The following is a 16653-nucleotide window of genomic DNA, read 5'->3' as shown; positions in this document are numbered from 1 at the left end:
AATCCTAAATAAATTTGGATGATAATAATTAATTTTATTTTGTCTTATGGATTTTTGTAGGATTTAATTCTATGTAAATAAATCCAAGATAGACTAGATAAATAATTAATTATGTTTGGATTTTATCCTTATTTTATGGATTTGGATAGATTTGATTCTCTCTAAATAAATCCTAGATAAATTTGGATAATAATTAATTTTATTTTGTCTTATGGATTTGTATAGATTTAATTCTATGTGAATAAATCCTAGATAAACTAAAATAAATTTTAATTAAGTTTATCCGTATCTTGTAGATATTGATAGATTTATATCTATCTAGAATATATCTTAGTAGATTTGGATAATTAAAATCCATGTTTATCTTTATAGTGTGGATATTTATAGAATTCATTCTATTTAGAAAATGTCCTAGTAGATTTAGATAAGTAAATGTATCTCTATCTTATAGATATTGATAGATTTGTATCTATCTAGAATATATCTTATAAGATTTAGATAATTGTTAATCCAATATTGTAATTATCTTTTGGATTTAAGATAGATTTAGTTCTATCTAGTTAAATCCTAGTTGAATTAATTAATATTAATTCTATTTTATCCTAATTTTATGGATATAAATAGATTTACTTCTATTTAGAAAATATCCTAGATAAATTTGGATAAAGATAATACAAGATAATCCTAATCTAATTGGATTTTGATAAAGTTAATTTTATCTAGAATAAATCCTAATAGATATGATATATTCTAGTTTCTTATTCTAAATAATCTAAGATTGTTTAAATCTTAGAATGGTTGGATTTTATCTTCGTCTTATGGATTTGGAGAAATTTGTTTTTATCCTGAAATATCCTGGTAAGATTTAGATAATGATAATCCAATGTCAGTTTTATCTTGAATTTTAGGATTTGATTTTATCCATATAAAATCTAGAATAATCCTAAGAGGATTTAGATAGATTCCATTCTATCTAGATAAATCCTAAATTAATTTGGATAGTCATTATCCAAATAAATTTATCAAATCCGAAATTCATATTTTGGATAAGATAAGGAATTAATTATTTATTTAAATCTCCCTAGATTTATTAAATAATTTCAATAATTATCCAATGTGATTAATCACCATGAATTAAATGGATTTATCTATTTATTTGGTGTTAATATGTTTTAAGTGGATTATCTGTCTTATCTACTTATGTGATAATTATGCAAAAACCATGTTTAAAATGACTAAGCGATAATTACAACAGTGCGTTGTATATGGTCTCCATAAATTGGTCTATATATGAAGCAGTTTCTAATATTATACTCACCTTAGTGGGAGCAATAATCCTACGAAATAGCAAGTTCATAAGATTAGACTTCTTAATGGTAAATTGTTTAAACTGGAAGCATGTTTCTAATATTATCGCGACCCACCCTAGTGGGAGCCGTAATCCTACGAAATTGCAAGTTCATGTGTTTAAATATATTTATAAGATAGCTATGGAACTTTGTTAGTGGCGTACGACCTTCCCTAGAAGGAGTATCAAAACATAAATGAAATTCCTAGATGCAAATATTTATGGTAAATGCTTAGGCAATACTTGGCGGCCATGCCACCTTAGTGGTCTCTGGACTATCCGTCGGTATTGTGACCAGGAAATTGTTGGAATCCAAATTTGTATGACCTCCCTAGAGGCGTACTTATTTTGGTTTTCACGGTTGCGAGATACATAAATTGTTTTGTGCTTGTTTGCGATTATGTATTAAGCATATTATGTGATAAATAGTTTTATTTCTTCTTAGCCAAATTCTTAATAATGTCTGCGAACCTTAAAGAAATCAAACTCGAAGGCCAAAATTATGTAGACTGGAAATATTAAATGGATAAGATTCTCATTGCTGAAAACTTAAAGTTTGTACTCACTAATTCATGTCCTCCATTTCCTCGACAAAATTCGACAAAGAAAGTTTGAGAATGCATTTTATGCATGTACTCGATAAGTTCTTTGAGGAAGAAGGTCAAACTACTTTCTTTTAAGTAGTGAGATAAGTCTTGGTTTATATCGATGATAAAGGAATATCCAATGAGGACGTTGTCCAGATTCTATTGGAACATCCAAAAGAGATAGAAAGTTTTGATGAATCTTCTGATTCAGTTACTCAAATAGTTTCTGCACTCAGTTCATCGCCAAATGTAATAGGAAGTGAGTACAAGAAGGTTGTTACTGAAGAGTTGGAAACTTTCAGCATTGTATTCACTCTATTACTTTTGGAGGAAGATAACATGATAGTTGACGAATTCATCAAGGCTGCATCTTTCCTATGTCTTAGTTCAATCGAACAGAAGACTAGCAATTGAAAGAGGGAAGAGCTGAATTGTCATCAATGAAAGCTATAAAGGCACGAAAAATTGGGTGAAAAGGCAAAAGAGAAGACGCATTGTGAGTCGGATTGATCTCTTCTACAGAAGGACATTGACTTAGATAACAATGCAATTTCTAAAAGAGAGATCTAGATCCAGTTGGGCAGTTGTTGCAGTGGGAGCTATTTTTATGCTCACTTTATTGTTTTGTTTTGATGTATAAGACTTTGTTTTATTGGTACAGTTTAGTTTGGAAAGAATTCAGTTTCAGTTTCTAAACGTGTTAATGATTAAATGATGTTCGATGTCATTTGATAATGCTTGCATTATTGAGAAATGTGGATCGAATATCTATCATAGTACTATAGAAAAACAAATTATACATCATAGTATCTAAACAATATAATTGCAAAAAGATTGAATTTAACACCACAGTTCAACTTCTTAAACAATGAATGATAACGTATTTATGGTACTTAATCATAAGGCCAAGAAAGTACTTAGTAATTGTTCAAACTGATTTTGTCTAACTCAATTGACTATCGAGATTTTAACATTTGTTTGTTAAATAGCTTGAAAGTCAAGTACGTCTGGTTGATGCACAATAAGTTAGAATCTTTTGGTGGTTCAAGGGATTCAGAATACTTATAGAGGTGCGACATAGAAAGACTAGCAAGTCTTAATGGTTTATACCATAGGAGACGAGAAATGAGTTAAGATCAGTATTGGGAGCTAAATCCTAGTTGACTACTCCAAGCATTCTTCTAAAGAATGGGATAGTCATATAAGAAGATATTGAAGTCTCTCGAAGACAAGTTCGATAAGTGAACAGTTTTACTCAATAACACCTTATCATTGATGGGATATACGTTGGAAACAACGAGTTATACCTTAAAGAAACTACCATAACATCAGACCTTCTACAACACACGAGTTGTGGACTAGAGGTAAGTTTAGTCCAGCACATCTCAAGGTGTGGAGTTATTCCAAGACATGTTTTGGAAAAGGTATCCAAGTAATTGGAGTTGTGTACTGAGGTATGTTTTAAGGTTGTCTCAAATGATAGAAAAGGTACAAGTTCTATAATCTTCACGGCAAGATATGTGTTTGTTTACACGAATGCTAGATTCTTTGATGAAGGTTATGAGGAAAACTACAAGCTTAACAAACATGATAATTCTCAAGATAATGAGAATATCTATTTTTCATCTTAACTAAGAAATCATACCATTAGAAACTTATGCACTAAGAAAATCAATGTTTGTACCTAAGATTGTAAGAGTCGTGTCGTAGTGGGAGCGTTCTTTGCGAATATAATAAGTTCATGGGTCTAAAAGAGTCTTAAGACTCAGTCTTAGATCAACTTGGACATAATCCCTGTAACTACAAGGACGCAATGACTTTTTCAGATAATCATTCTTGATAAGATGATAGATTCTGAATAACAATCTTAAATAGACAAGAATGTTTGCAAGACTTGCGATACTATCCATAGACTATTTCAGTCAGTGGGAGCTAGTGTACCTGCAAGTGTAAGCATGGATCTCAAAAGGCTAGAATAATGGCAAAGGGTTATACCCAGAGAGAATTATATTCTCGTCTGCCATTTTTGCCTAAGTCGATTTGTATATTGTCTGTTGTAGCCTACATAAATTAGGATGTACGTACTATGATTGTCAAGACAGTTTTCTTTAAGTAGAAGTCTTGAGGAGATCATCTGCATTGAACATCTTAATGATTATGTAATACAGGGCAAGAAAGTTGAAAGTGCACTATATTTGGTATTCTTGGTACTCTACGATGATAACACCTATAAAAGTTGATAAACAACTAAGAGGGTTATCTAGCGTAGGAAACTGGTCGTCTACCCAGTTTAAGGATTATGGATTTAAGATAATCTAGTTACATTCTAAGCATCTGTGTCATTAGATTGCTAGAAAAAGAATGTATGTTTTCTTAAAGAATCTTACATCTACACAATACTTAAACACTTTAGCATTGAAAATTCTAAGAAAAGGTTTTTCTTTTTCTAGATGGAATTATTTTGTCTCTAGTCAAGTGTTTTTCGACATTGAATGAGATCAAGAAAAATGAGACAAGTTCCATAATTGGAAGTCTCATATATGATATGATGTGTATTAAGTAGATATTAGCTTTGCCGTTGGCATAGAAGCATGATATCATTTTAACCATGGCCAAGGACATTGGATTGGGTAAAGAATATACTATAGTACTTGAAGAAGACTAAACGGTATGCTCTAGTTTACCAGACATCCATGTTATATCCTTTAGGTTACATCGACTTGATTTTATAATTGATTGATGATCGAGTTATCCTCTGACTATGTGTTAACGTTAGGAGTTGAAAACTGAGTCATGAAGGAGTGTGATTACATCACAGACTCTATCATGAAAATTACAAGTGTGGTTTCATCAGAAACTACTAAGGTAGTTGTTAATCTCAGTAACTTCCTAATAGCTTTGACCGTGATTCCGAGTATGTGTATGAGTATTATATTTTGTTATAATTACTCTAGTCATATGTCTAACTCGAGGGAAACACGATCTGATAAAGCTAAGCAATCACATAGAGATGAAGTATGAAATTAATTAAGGATTAAGTGTGCAACAAGACGTTATGGTTTCCAAGATATCATCAGAGAACAACCTGACAGAACTTTTCACAAAAAGCCTATATGGCAACATGTTTTACACATGAGGTGAAAAGTACGGTAGTTCGATGTATCATGGCCCGAGACCTGCTTAGAGTATAAGTGGGAGAGTTTGGGCAGTGGTTATACTCGAAAGCATGATTTTGAGTATAAGTGGGAGACTGTTAGAATTGGTATACTGAAAAGCATATTTCGAGCATGTTGCACGGATAGAATTGCTTGTATACAATAAACTCTACAATCCACTTTTATCCCAAGGCAAGAAGAAGTAATTTTATCGCATTGATGTTTGCTTGTGCATTTATAAGATGTATCTCAAACATTTAAATGTATAAGAAGCAAATAAGCCTAATTCTTCTGCATAGTAGACTGGTCGTGAACGACGTTCACAGAAGGTGACGCAGTCGGTCCTTTGTAGAAGAGAAATAGAATTTCACAACCTAGATAGGCTTTGGCTACCTATCGTGAAAGGTTGCAGTGTCAGTCCGCATGTTTCCTTACCTTAGGAAATAAACGACACTGGTGTGGTATAGCACTGAAGGATCTAACAGTTGAGATAAGTCTTTCTTGCTATTTACTGAAAGACGAGGTCTCGGTGATTGTTATTTCTTAATCATTGTTGATATAACATTGAGCATACGATATTGATTATGCACTACTTTGATTTATCAAATGGTGCGGATTTTTCGCAATCCAAGAATCCTGATATCTTGGGTAGTGGTGATTAATGTCTAGAGGTGCTAGTAATGTTATTGCAATGAATCGTGTGCTGGGTGAGTCCAGTTTGATAATATCCTCAAGAGGTGTTCGAAAAAGGTTTTATTATTCAGAAACCCGGTCGGTTGGTATTTATTCCAGAATAATAAATAAAGAATTTGAACTAGACAATTCTTGGAAAAAAGATATTAATTAACTATAGTCAAATAGCAGACTTAAATTAATTAATGGATATTTATATGTTAAACACGGGAAATAATAAATTAAAGAGGTAAAGCTCGGATTACTCGTAATTTAGGATTGGACGGGCAGTCAATATTATTATACTATAGTGGATGATAATAATATTCTATTGGACTTGTATTAAATTGGGGCTCAATTTAATTAGTAGAAGTCCAACAGGTTTGGCCCAAGTCCAACCTCCATGGATCCCTAATCTAGCCCATCATAAATCTTTATAAAAGGAGATTAGAAAGGAGATTAAAATAGATTTTTATCATTAATTTTTGTGCTCCCCTGTGGGAGTGGACGAAAAATCGGTTTTTGAGAAAACTGATATTCTGTCTTCTTTCTAATCAAGCCCTTTTCGATTCTGTTAAGCTTTGCCCACCCAAAGGTCAGATTCTGAGTTCGGGATACAGATTAGAAGATTCGTGGTTGAGTACGAAGAACATCACGTGGAGAAGGCGCAAGCAATCGTCGATTCTTTAGAGAATCAGATCGGTAATTCTAAACCGTAGGAATTCATGTTTTAGGTTTTAATTCCTTTTACATGAATTATGTGCGTTCTTGGATGCAATTCTGTGTTTAACATGTAGTTAATTAATCCTATAATCGGTCAAATAGATCCGTAGATCTGATTTATTTGTGAATACATGACTTCCGCTGTGCAAGGGGCTCCAAACCCCAGCACTAGAGAACTCGCAGATGAGCTCCGATAGACTTCCTCCGATCTCACAGAGACTGCGTTGACATTTTCTCGCCCATTAGGCTGATGCGCTGTAGCTGGAATCTTCACTTCATTACCCCTCAGTTCACCTAGTGACATGGTGACTTGAGATAACTACTTAGTCAGCATTTCTAGTGCAGCCCCTTGCTCTCTCTGGGCTTCTTGCATCTCGCGCACCACATCATGTGGCTGATGTGAGATCATCATATCTCCAGGACTCTCACCTTGCTGCCTGTTGTATCGCGGATTATACTGTCCGCCTCCATGGTTTTGTTGATGATAACCGGAAAACTCATACTGCTCTTGCTAGTTGCCTCTCTGGTATGGCGGGGCATAATTTATCACTTGATTATTTGGTTGCCTCCCCTGGTTGCTTGACTGAGGGCCCTGATACTGGTACCCCCAATTTCTGTCTTGTTGACGACTTGACCAATTGGGTTGGCCTCCGCCTGACCAGTTACCTTGTTGCCCCCTGGGCCAACTCCCTTGAGTGTTACTTGACCAACTGTTTCCTTCGTTGTGTGGTCTCTCTTGAATGCGTGCAGGCCAACTTGGCTGTCCTTCAGAAGGCTGTGTCTGCTGTGTAGATGACTGAGGTGGCTAGCCTTGGCTCTGGTCACTCCACCTAAGGTTAGGATGGTCCCTCCATGGAGCGTCTCTTTGTTTTCCCTGGATCCGGTTACCATTCGCGTTCCAGTGGCCGACGACATTCACCTGAGCTTGTGGTTCGACTTCAGGGGGGAACTCGCAATAGTAGTAGTGGTGCTCCGGTGGTGGGGATGGTTGCGGCACATACTGCATTTCCTTTGGTGCAGGTGATGGAGATGGTCTGGCCCTTTCTACTGCCTCCAGCAGCTTCTTCTCCATCTGCTCAAATCGAGCCTCCAATTTTTCATCATTACGTGCCTCCGCCACGTGCACTGCCCATCTTCTATACTGGCCTCGAGATGTCTCATACGACCGCTTACCCTCGATCAGCCTCTCCAGTATATTTTTGGCTTGGCTAAAAGGGGTTCTCGAGAAATTCCCTTGAGCTGCGAGGTTAAGGTCGTTTTTGCTGTCCACCGTAAGTCCGCTATAGAATATCGAGTAGATCTCCCGCTCCCCCAGCTTGTGGTTGGGGCATGCTTGAAGCAGCCCTTGGAATCTGTCCCAGCATTGACCGAGGGGCTCATCGTAATCCTGTCTGGCTTCAGTAATCTCCCGTATGAGGGCACTCGTCTTTGATGCTGGAAAGAAACGATAGAGGAAAATCTTACGAAACTCCGCCCATGTTCTGATTGAGCTCTCTGGGAGCCTTGATAGCCATACTCCAGCGTCTTCTTTCAAGACGAAGAGGTTCGCCTTCAGCCTATACTCCTCTGATGTAGATCCAGCCGTGGCTGGCTGGATATCGCAATATCTGCAAAACTCTTCCAGGAATGCGTAGGGGCATTCCTTCGATAGGCCGTAAAAATGCGACAGAACTGCCAGCACTCCAGATTTGACTATAATTCCCGCATTCCTGGGGTAACGGCTATGGCGTGCGTAGGCTCCTACTCATCGTGAGCATGTAGGGAACCAATCCCCGAATCATTGTCTGTCCCTTCCATTTTCTTCTCTGCTTCCGATTAGTGGTGATGGTGGTGGTGTGGAAATACATTTTTCCTCACTGAATAAGTTCTCACCTATTGATGACGACGCAGCTGCTGCTAAGGTGGCTTTGTAACGGGTTGTTACAACTCCGGCCTCCTGGACTCTCCACTGAGCGTGTGAAATTCGGGGCACGATAGAATAGTCCAAAGTCCTCCGCGACGGTACCTGTTCATAAACGGAAGGAAAAACAAATTTAAAAGAAACGAACAAAACTATTTACACCTATGAGCTAAACACATCTGTGAAACAACACCATTTTTCCCCGGCAACGGCGCCATTTTGGTGAGCTCGAGATCGACGGATTGAAATTGGATCAAGTTATATGGAAGATAACCGAACCGGTCGGATCAGTTAGCAAATTGTCGTTGCCACTTAATCAAATCAATCCTCAAACCGACTCACGCAAGAAAATATTTATAACTCCCGATTTCGCACTACTTTAACGGTAAAGCGGCAAGTTCAGGGTCGATCCCACAGAGAAAAATTTGTTGCGAGTGTGTGTTTAGTGAACAGGGGGGTTGGCTGTGGCCACACTTTAACTTGATAGTTTTTTAAACTACAGGATTATAAAAGGCAGAAAAGTAAGTTGACTAACTACTTGATCAAGCTCCGGAACATTATAACTAAATACTTGAAAAAATTAAAGCTGCGGAAATTAAAATGAAACAGTTAACACAAATTCCGAAAACAAAAGAACTTTGATTCCAAAATAAGTCTCAACAGAGTGCGCGAATTGAAATACAAAGCATAAACTAACTACGAGCATTAATTGAAATTTAACTAAGCTAAGCTGCGAGATTGAAAGAACTGGAAGCGAGTAAACCGAGCGATTCTCGGATTGAAACTGGAAACAACGTCTGGCAGAACCAAAGTTGTTGTCGCGTTGAATATCTTATGCTTCACTAACTAGAATTCTAAACTAAGCTATGCTAAGAACTGGAGGAGAATTTAAAGTTAACTAAGCTAAGCTAAAACTAACTAAGGAGCGGATGCTTTTCATGTGGTGGCACATTCTCTATTTATAGGCTCGGCACGTCCTTCAGCTGGATAACGATTTTTGGCAGGAAATATTCGCTCGTACCGAGAGTGAGCAACTCTATGATTGCCACGTGCCCTTCTTCGACGCTTTTCATAACATAATGGTGGCCCAACTTGTCCTTTGCATCTCATGTATCAGCACGTGTCCTCTTCTTAGAGTGTCGTCCTTGATAACAGAAAGATGCGCACCGTCAGCTTTACGTGTCCTTCCTATGGAATTCAGTGGGCCCCTCCTTGACTGCTTGATCACCCCCTGTGATCAACTCCCCCGATTTATGGCCTTTTTTCGCCCTTTGTACTAACTTGATCAGTTTAGCCTTGATGCATTGGTCAAGATGCATTCCAGCACTTTTAACACTTGTTTTTGCGCAATAACATATCAAGTAGCGTACTTTTTACCCTTAAACCAATGCATGAAATAGGCCTTATCAGAAGTGCATGTGTTCTGTGATAAAACTACACACAATTCTGTAATCTAATGTGCAATTGTGAGCCAGGTGTGTGCAAATGTCCGCCATATTTAGAGAATGAACGGATCAGTTGGGCGGACAAGCGAATCAAGGAGAAGGAGTTACTTTGCTGCGCAAACGGCTCAAGTCAGACTATATGGCATGCGGTAGGAGCACCCGATTAGGAGATGGAGCGAAACACAAGAAAGATCCCCAAAAGCAAGGGCAAGAGAGACTTTTCAAAGGGTAGTTACCCTAGGGATCAAGACCTTGCGCCTTCCTATAAATGGAAATAGAGAATGAGAAATGAGGCAACACTTATTAGACTTCAGCTCTCTCCTAGGGTTGAAATGGGAGCTCCCAACACTCCAAACTCCTGATTTTCGTCACAACACACACTTGGTTCTTTAGTTTAGTTTTAGTTTTAGCATGGTTGGGTGTTGGTTTTTACATTTTCATCATTTTGAATCTGTAATTCCGTTCCGAGAAGGGACGATGAAACAATCTCTATTTTTAGCTTTAGTCTCATTTTGGTCTACGCTTATGTTGTAGCAAAACTCTGGATGTTTCTAATGCAGTAGATTTGGTGTTATGATCTTGACTCACGTTGAAATCTTCTGTTCCCATGCATGAATTTTCTGATTCATCTTTGATTTCTGATTTATGATGCATCTGTCAACTAAGTTTTTTTTTTCTATTGTTTAATCTGTTGGATCTGAGCTGTTAACTTACGATTTTCGCTTGGTTGCGAAGGAATTTTGAATGGAATGAGCTAGGATGCTTAGATCTGGTACATTGGAGTATAGTAGAGTGGATCTGAGTATGTTTACTCGATTGAAGATGTGATCGTGTCTGATTTAGCTTCGGTAGTTGTAGATCTGATTGTCGATTTATGATTTATGTATTATTACTAGTCGGTCAGTTTATCTACATGCGTAGTCGTCTTCTTTATGCTTTAATTTGGAGTCATGCGTTAGTTTTGTGAGTTTGTTTCTTTATGTAAGTTCGTTATGATGGAAATATCTGCAGATCTGATTTACTCTGTTTTCAATTTGGTTGTATGAGGAAGATGAGTTAGTTAGAAAAGTTTCACTTTATCATACGTTTTGCAGAGCTCTGACACCGGCTCACTTTTATTCTGTTTGGCTATTTCAGGAAACCATCGCACAAGTTCCTCAGCTCGAATGAGTTGATCAGTTCAGTTTAGTTAATCTCTCAGTTTATTTAGACCTTTAGTAATCTTAACTTAACCCACTTGTAAGCGAGGCAGCGGCCATCCCCAACTTGTCCTCAACAAATGTAGAACACATCATCCCTGTGGGATTCGATCCTTACTTCCCTTTACTAAGTAATAGTATTGTGGGTTAAGGTTTTGAAAGCCTTCGAGTTCCTCCGTTCACACACTCAACAAGGCCCGAGTAGGTAGAAGTTTGTCAAGTTGTTCAGCCAGGTTATCCATTGGATCCGTCCATGGGACACATGCAGGTGACAAAAGACATTGTTCGACTGGATCCATTTGGTATTCCGACTTGATCAATCTGCAACTACCAACTCACGTTTCAGTTGGCGCGAAGGATAAATAGCGACAAAATATCTAAAAGGGGAACAACAAAAGAAGATAAGGAAAATCCAGAGCTTTCAGAGGTGCGATAAATAATTATAGCGATTTGAACCTTCAAATATAACCAATTCTTTATATTTTTTAATTTATTTTCTCAATCAAAATTTTGATTTTATTTTTGTCACTACAAACATCATATGTATTAGAATGGAATTGGAAAATACTCCCTCCGTCCCCAAAGAATATACACTTTGGGGTCGGCACGGGTTTTAATATAAATTGGTAAAGGAAGAGAGAGGTAGAGAGAAAAAAGTAAATAAAGCATTGTTAGTGGATAATGGGTCTCACCTCGTTAGAGAGAAAATCATTTCTAAAATTAGAAGGTGCATATTCTTGTGGGACGGACTAAAAAGGAAAGAGTGCATATTCTTGAGGGACGGCGAGAGTAAAAGCTAATTATATATTATGACAAAACGATATGGAATTAAAATATTTAATTAAAGCTAATATGGTGAAGATATAAAAAATGTTTTAAAAGATTTGAAAAAACAGAAAAAAATAAATACATGTGTGAATGGGGTAGGTTTCTAATGCTTAGAATATTTTTTAAAGAACTAAAATGATGAAAATGTAAAAAAATGTCTTAAAGATTTGAAAAAATAGAATAATTAAATATATATGTGAATTGTGTAGTGAATTGTGTAGGTTTCAAATGCATTAAATATTTCTAAAAATAAAGAATGAAATTTTTTAAAATGCATAAGATTTAATAAAGTTGAAAAATAAAGATTTGTGCATTAGTTGAGTTTCTATTTTAAGATCTATATTAGAATATTAAAAAATTGAACAAGTAGAAATTGTTATAATTAGTGTTATTTCTGCTCATTTGTAAAGCGAACACGCCATAGCATTTTGCATTTTACAAATTCAAAGATAAACACCTAAAAAATTCAAAGAATTTAACAATAAAGAGTAATAAAATTAATAGTTTAGATAATATGACATTTAATAGTTTAGATATATTACCATTGCAGAGTAAAACTTTTTTAATAATTTACATATATAACCATGTGGTGTTTTAACTGTCTAAGTTAATAACAATTACAGAAATATTCTAGTATCTCATTAGCGGTATTCTCTTTTATGCAAATATCATTAGTTACATGTATAATGGGATTATGTATATTTCTCATTCGAGGTTGTTATTATTGAATTCTAAAATTTTACTTCCTCCGTTCATTGTAAATAGAGATATTTCTTTTTGGCACACAGTTTAAGAATAGTGTGTTAAATGAATAATAGAGAATAAAGTAAGAGAGAATAAAATAAAATAAAATAAAAAATTATTTTTAATAAAAAATACAAATGACTCAACTTAGTTAATTGGAACTTCTCAAAATAGAAAAATGACTCTATTAACATAGAACAATGGGAGTATATTTTTAGGACATCTTTCGATTTGCAAGATTATATCTAATAGGAGTAATGAAATATGTATTGTATTTGATTTATGAAATTAGATATCACAATTTAATCTTAGACGAATAATTCTATGATAATAAATCATTATAGCTACCCTCTTCAAATAAAATAATCCTACTACTTAATTTCATATTAATAATTATATGATAATGAGTGATATTAATTTGAACGGAATAATTGAACGGAATAAAGGTAATGTTGACTATGTTAAATAGAAATGATTTACATGAATTTTGATTAGGTAAGAATCATTCATTCCATTAATTAATCGTATTGCTGAATGAAATCATAGCTGCAATGTTCCACTTATTTTCGAAAATATTATTTATGTGGTAAATATGGAAATGAGAGAAGAAAGAGGCAATCCTCCGTAGTCCGTGCGGTGCTCAAGATATTGGATTCGTTCCCAGTTTCTTTGGAATCTTTTTTTTTTATTTATCATAAAAAATGGGTTTCGCCGTTATGAATCCTCCACTCTTAGCCTCATCACATTTAATTAAGGCGTCATTCCTCACGCGCGTAATCGCTATCATTAATATTTTTATTTTCTATTAATTACATCCTGACTTTTTAGGAATGATTTGCTCAGATTGTTTAATATTTATAGCACTCACCAGGGTTTGCACTCGGATTGTCGTAAACGCCGCGCCATTTCCATGAATTGCCAAGCGACGGCGGAGAAATCTGTTGTGTCTGGCAACAGAATGTTGGTGAGTGTTCGGATTAATTCGAATTAATGTTTGTATTTAGCTATTTAATTGCGGATTATGATGTTGATTGAGGTCTGTTGTTGGTTTGGTAGGTGTTCGTCCCGCCGCACCCTTTGATTAAGCACTGGATTTCAGTTCTTCGGAATGAGCAGACGCCTTGCCCCGTATTCAGTAATTCCAACTTTTGCTACTTTATTGAATTAGGCCATGGAATATTCTCCCCATTTTTCTTTTTAAATTATGTCAATTGTTTGATTATGTTTTTTCAGAGAATGCTATGGCTGAGCTTGGGAGATTGCTGATATATGAGGCATCAAGGGAGTGGCTAGTGAGTTCTTTCATAACTCGCATTGTGTTTTTTCCTTATTGATATGCTTCATGTTAACAAAAAAAGAGCAAACTTTGATGAGCAATGCACTAGTATCTTGAAATAGGAGGACTTGATAAAGCAATTTGTAGACTTTTAGTTTATTTAGGGATGTATGCTAAACATTAGTCTAGGCTTAAGCTTATTGCTAGAATATCTATCTATGCATACACATTTGAGTTAAAAGTTTGGTGTTTTTTGAATTACTGCCAGCCAACTATCAGCGGAGAGATCCAGTCGCCAATGGGTGTGACAACTGTGGAATTTATTGATCCAAGGGAACCCATTGCAGTTAGTCTCAATCTCAAACACACCCACACACATGCTCTATTCTGAATGAAGTTGTAATACTTTGTCTTAAAGTTTTTACTTTGGTAGTTGGGTTTTTGGCTTAATACTTGAGACAATCATTATCCTACAGATTGTGCCCATATTGAGAGCTGGCCTGGCTTTGGTAGAGCATGCACCATCAGTTTTGCCGGTGGCAAATACGTATCATTTAGGTATGGATATGTTGTTTTTCTTATGACTAAAATGGATAACATTTCAAACATTGCATGTTGTACGTTTTGAATACCACTAAATACTGTTTTCCCTCATGAAATGCAGAACTTTTAAGCACACTGGCTATGGTGCTACATTTTACAAACTCACTTGTTGTTATAGTTGTTTACTCAAGCATTATCTTTGATTCATTGATTAATTGAGTTTATATTATGATTAAACCATGTTTGTTCTACTAAAATTTCCTTTGTGGCGTTATTGGATCTAATTATGCTAGGTATCAGCAGAAATGAAGAAACACTTCAGCCATCTGTATATTTGAACAAGTAAGTAGAGATTGCAAACTAAGTCTATTGGGTGAAGTGGATTAAATGTGTTCTACATGTTTCAAATCATGTCTTGTGCATTGAACTCTTCACTACTAATCTATTTTCTATAACTGCAAGCTGAAGAAAATGTTTTAGATTGCCTCCAGTTTCTTCTTGATTTTAATAGTTGCTATAAAAGTCAGGCTTTCCAACGGTCTGAGTCTGAACAACTTTTCACTTTAAATTAGGCTGCCAGATAAATTTCCTGAAGGCTCTCGAGTATTTGTGGTGGATCCCATGCTTGCGACAGGTAAAGATTTTCAGATATTGCTAACATAACACAATTTTTACTGCCAATGTTACAATAATATGGGTTGCTCTTCAGCTGAAAGAAAGCCTTCTCTACGTCAAGCTCGTCGTTTTAGTTTTAGATAGTAGATACCCACAGGAGGTTCGCAAATCCATGTACAGGAAAACTTCCTTTTAAAGTATAGCTATTGGCTGATAGGTTAATACTTTTCAGGAGCATAGAGGATTTTATATCAATCTTGCTGAAAGTGTGTACTATAATTGAAGTATTGTGCACATTCTTCTGATGGTGATTGGTGATATAGTTTGATGATTGGTGATATGGTTTGATGTCTCTTCTCATAATATTTCAGGTGGTACTGTGGTTGCAGCGATACAATTGATAAAGGATCGAGGTGTTGACAACAAGCAAATAAAAGTGGTTGGTTTTCCATTTTAAAAAAAGTGCTTCTATCTTATTTCACATTGTGGCTACACCATTGCTTATAGTTCGATTCACTTATCTGTGTCGATTTTGTTGCTTCAGATAGCTGCTGTTGCTGCTCCTCCTGCCCTTCAGAAATTAAGCGAGAAGTTCCCAGGGTAAATATATCTGATGATTGTGGTGATAAGCTTTTGCGAAGTATGGTATAAGTAACTATATCTTATTGAATCTCAGGCTTCATGTGTATGCTGGAATCCTCGACCCCACTGTTAACGAGAAAGGGTAGGCTACTAATTCAAGCGAGTTTATCAATGGTTGCTTGGCTTGCATTAAACTTTTTGGTTTTTTGGTAGATTTCTTAATTGTTGGTCATTTTTCAGGTTCATAATTCCTGGACTTGGAGATGCAGGCGATCGTAGCTTTGGCACATAAATCTGGCAAAGTGTTCTTTCCTTGTTACCCCCAATTTTGTTACGACTATAAGACAAGGTACGCCATTCTCTGCCTACGATTCGCGAGTTGATGTTCATTGAAACCTCAAAAGCATTCAATCAAGTAATTTTTCAATTTTGTTACTGACTTAAGTTAGTTGAACTCAGGCAATTCAAATCAAAGCCCAATGGCGATGAGGGCACTTCTTTCTTCTCTACCATTACAAATGAAGTATCATTTTGTTCTATATGTCAGTTTGTATCTGGCTTCAATTATTTGACATTGTATTAGTTTTATTTTTTGGTGTTATTTTCAATGAAATTACTACATTATTGCAAATTCGTAAATCGTTTTCCGAGTTTCGTTCTGTTCATAGAAAATGCTGAATAAAATTTAGGTCAATATGTTTTTGGAATAGAAAATCTTTGTTTCTGATATTATTGCATAAACAAATAGAAAATGTTGAATAAATTTGAAAGAGTTGGATTTTCTTGCACTAGTTGAACTAAACAAAAAGCAGAACTTTAAATTAAATCTTGAAAAAATCCCACTTCTCGTTAACTGCATATTTGGTTAATTCATGCTTTAACGCCATGATATCGTCTTCGAAAGAGCTTATAATAATGTTGTTTAATGAAATAAAGAATTTAATGTTGTTTAATGAAATAAAGAATCTCCCGATTGTTGTTTTCTACATATATTCTTGCACCTTTTTGGCTTTTGCCTTTCTAGTTCCATTTTTAA

At 35.7% G+C, this 16653-nt stretch overlaps 1 protein-coding gene across 1 annotated transcript; it reads left to right on the top strand.

Annotated features, from left to right (window-relative positions):
• The first annotated feature begins 13119 nt into the window (after positions 1 to 13119).
• LOC121799170 (uracil phosphoribosyltransferase) lies at positions 13120 to 16248 on the top strand. Its single transcript, XM_042198511.1, has 13 exons — positions 13120 to 13374; positions 13473 to 13565; positions 13658 to 13736; positions 13835 to 13893; positions 14146 to 14223; positions 14354 to 14435; positions 14714 to 14762; positions 14993 to 15054; positions 15407 to 15474; positions 15580 to 15635; positions 15712 to 15759; positions 15858 to 15966; positions 16077 to 16248. The coding sequence occupies exons 1-12, from the start codon at positions 13303 to 13305 to the stop codon at positions 15907 to 15909; spliced, it is 798 nt and encodes a 265-aa protein (XP_042054445.1). The 5' UTR covers positions 13120 to 13302; the 3' UTR covers positions 15910 to 15966; positions 16077 to 16248.
• Positions 16249 to 16653: the final 405 nt, after the last annotated feature.

Source organism: Salvia splendens, chromosome 4 (genome assembly GCF_004379255.2).
Source record: "Salvia splendens isolate huo1 chromosome 4, SspV2, whole genome shotgun sequence".
NCBI classification, from domain to species: Eukaryota; Viridiplantae; Streptophyta; class Magnoliopsida; order Lamiales; family Lamiaceae; genus Salvia; species Salvia splendens.
This window is presented reverse-complemented; position numbering and strand designations above follow the sequence as displayed.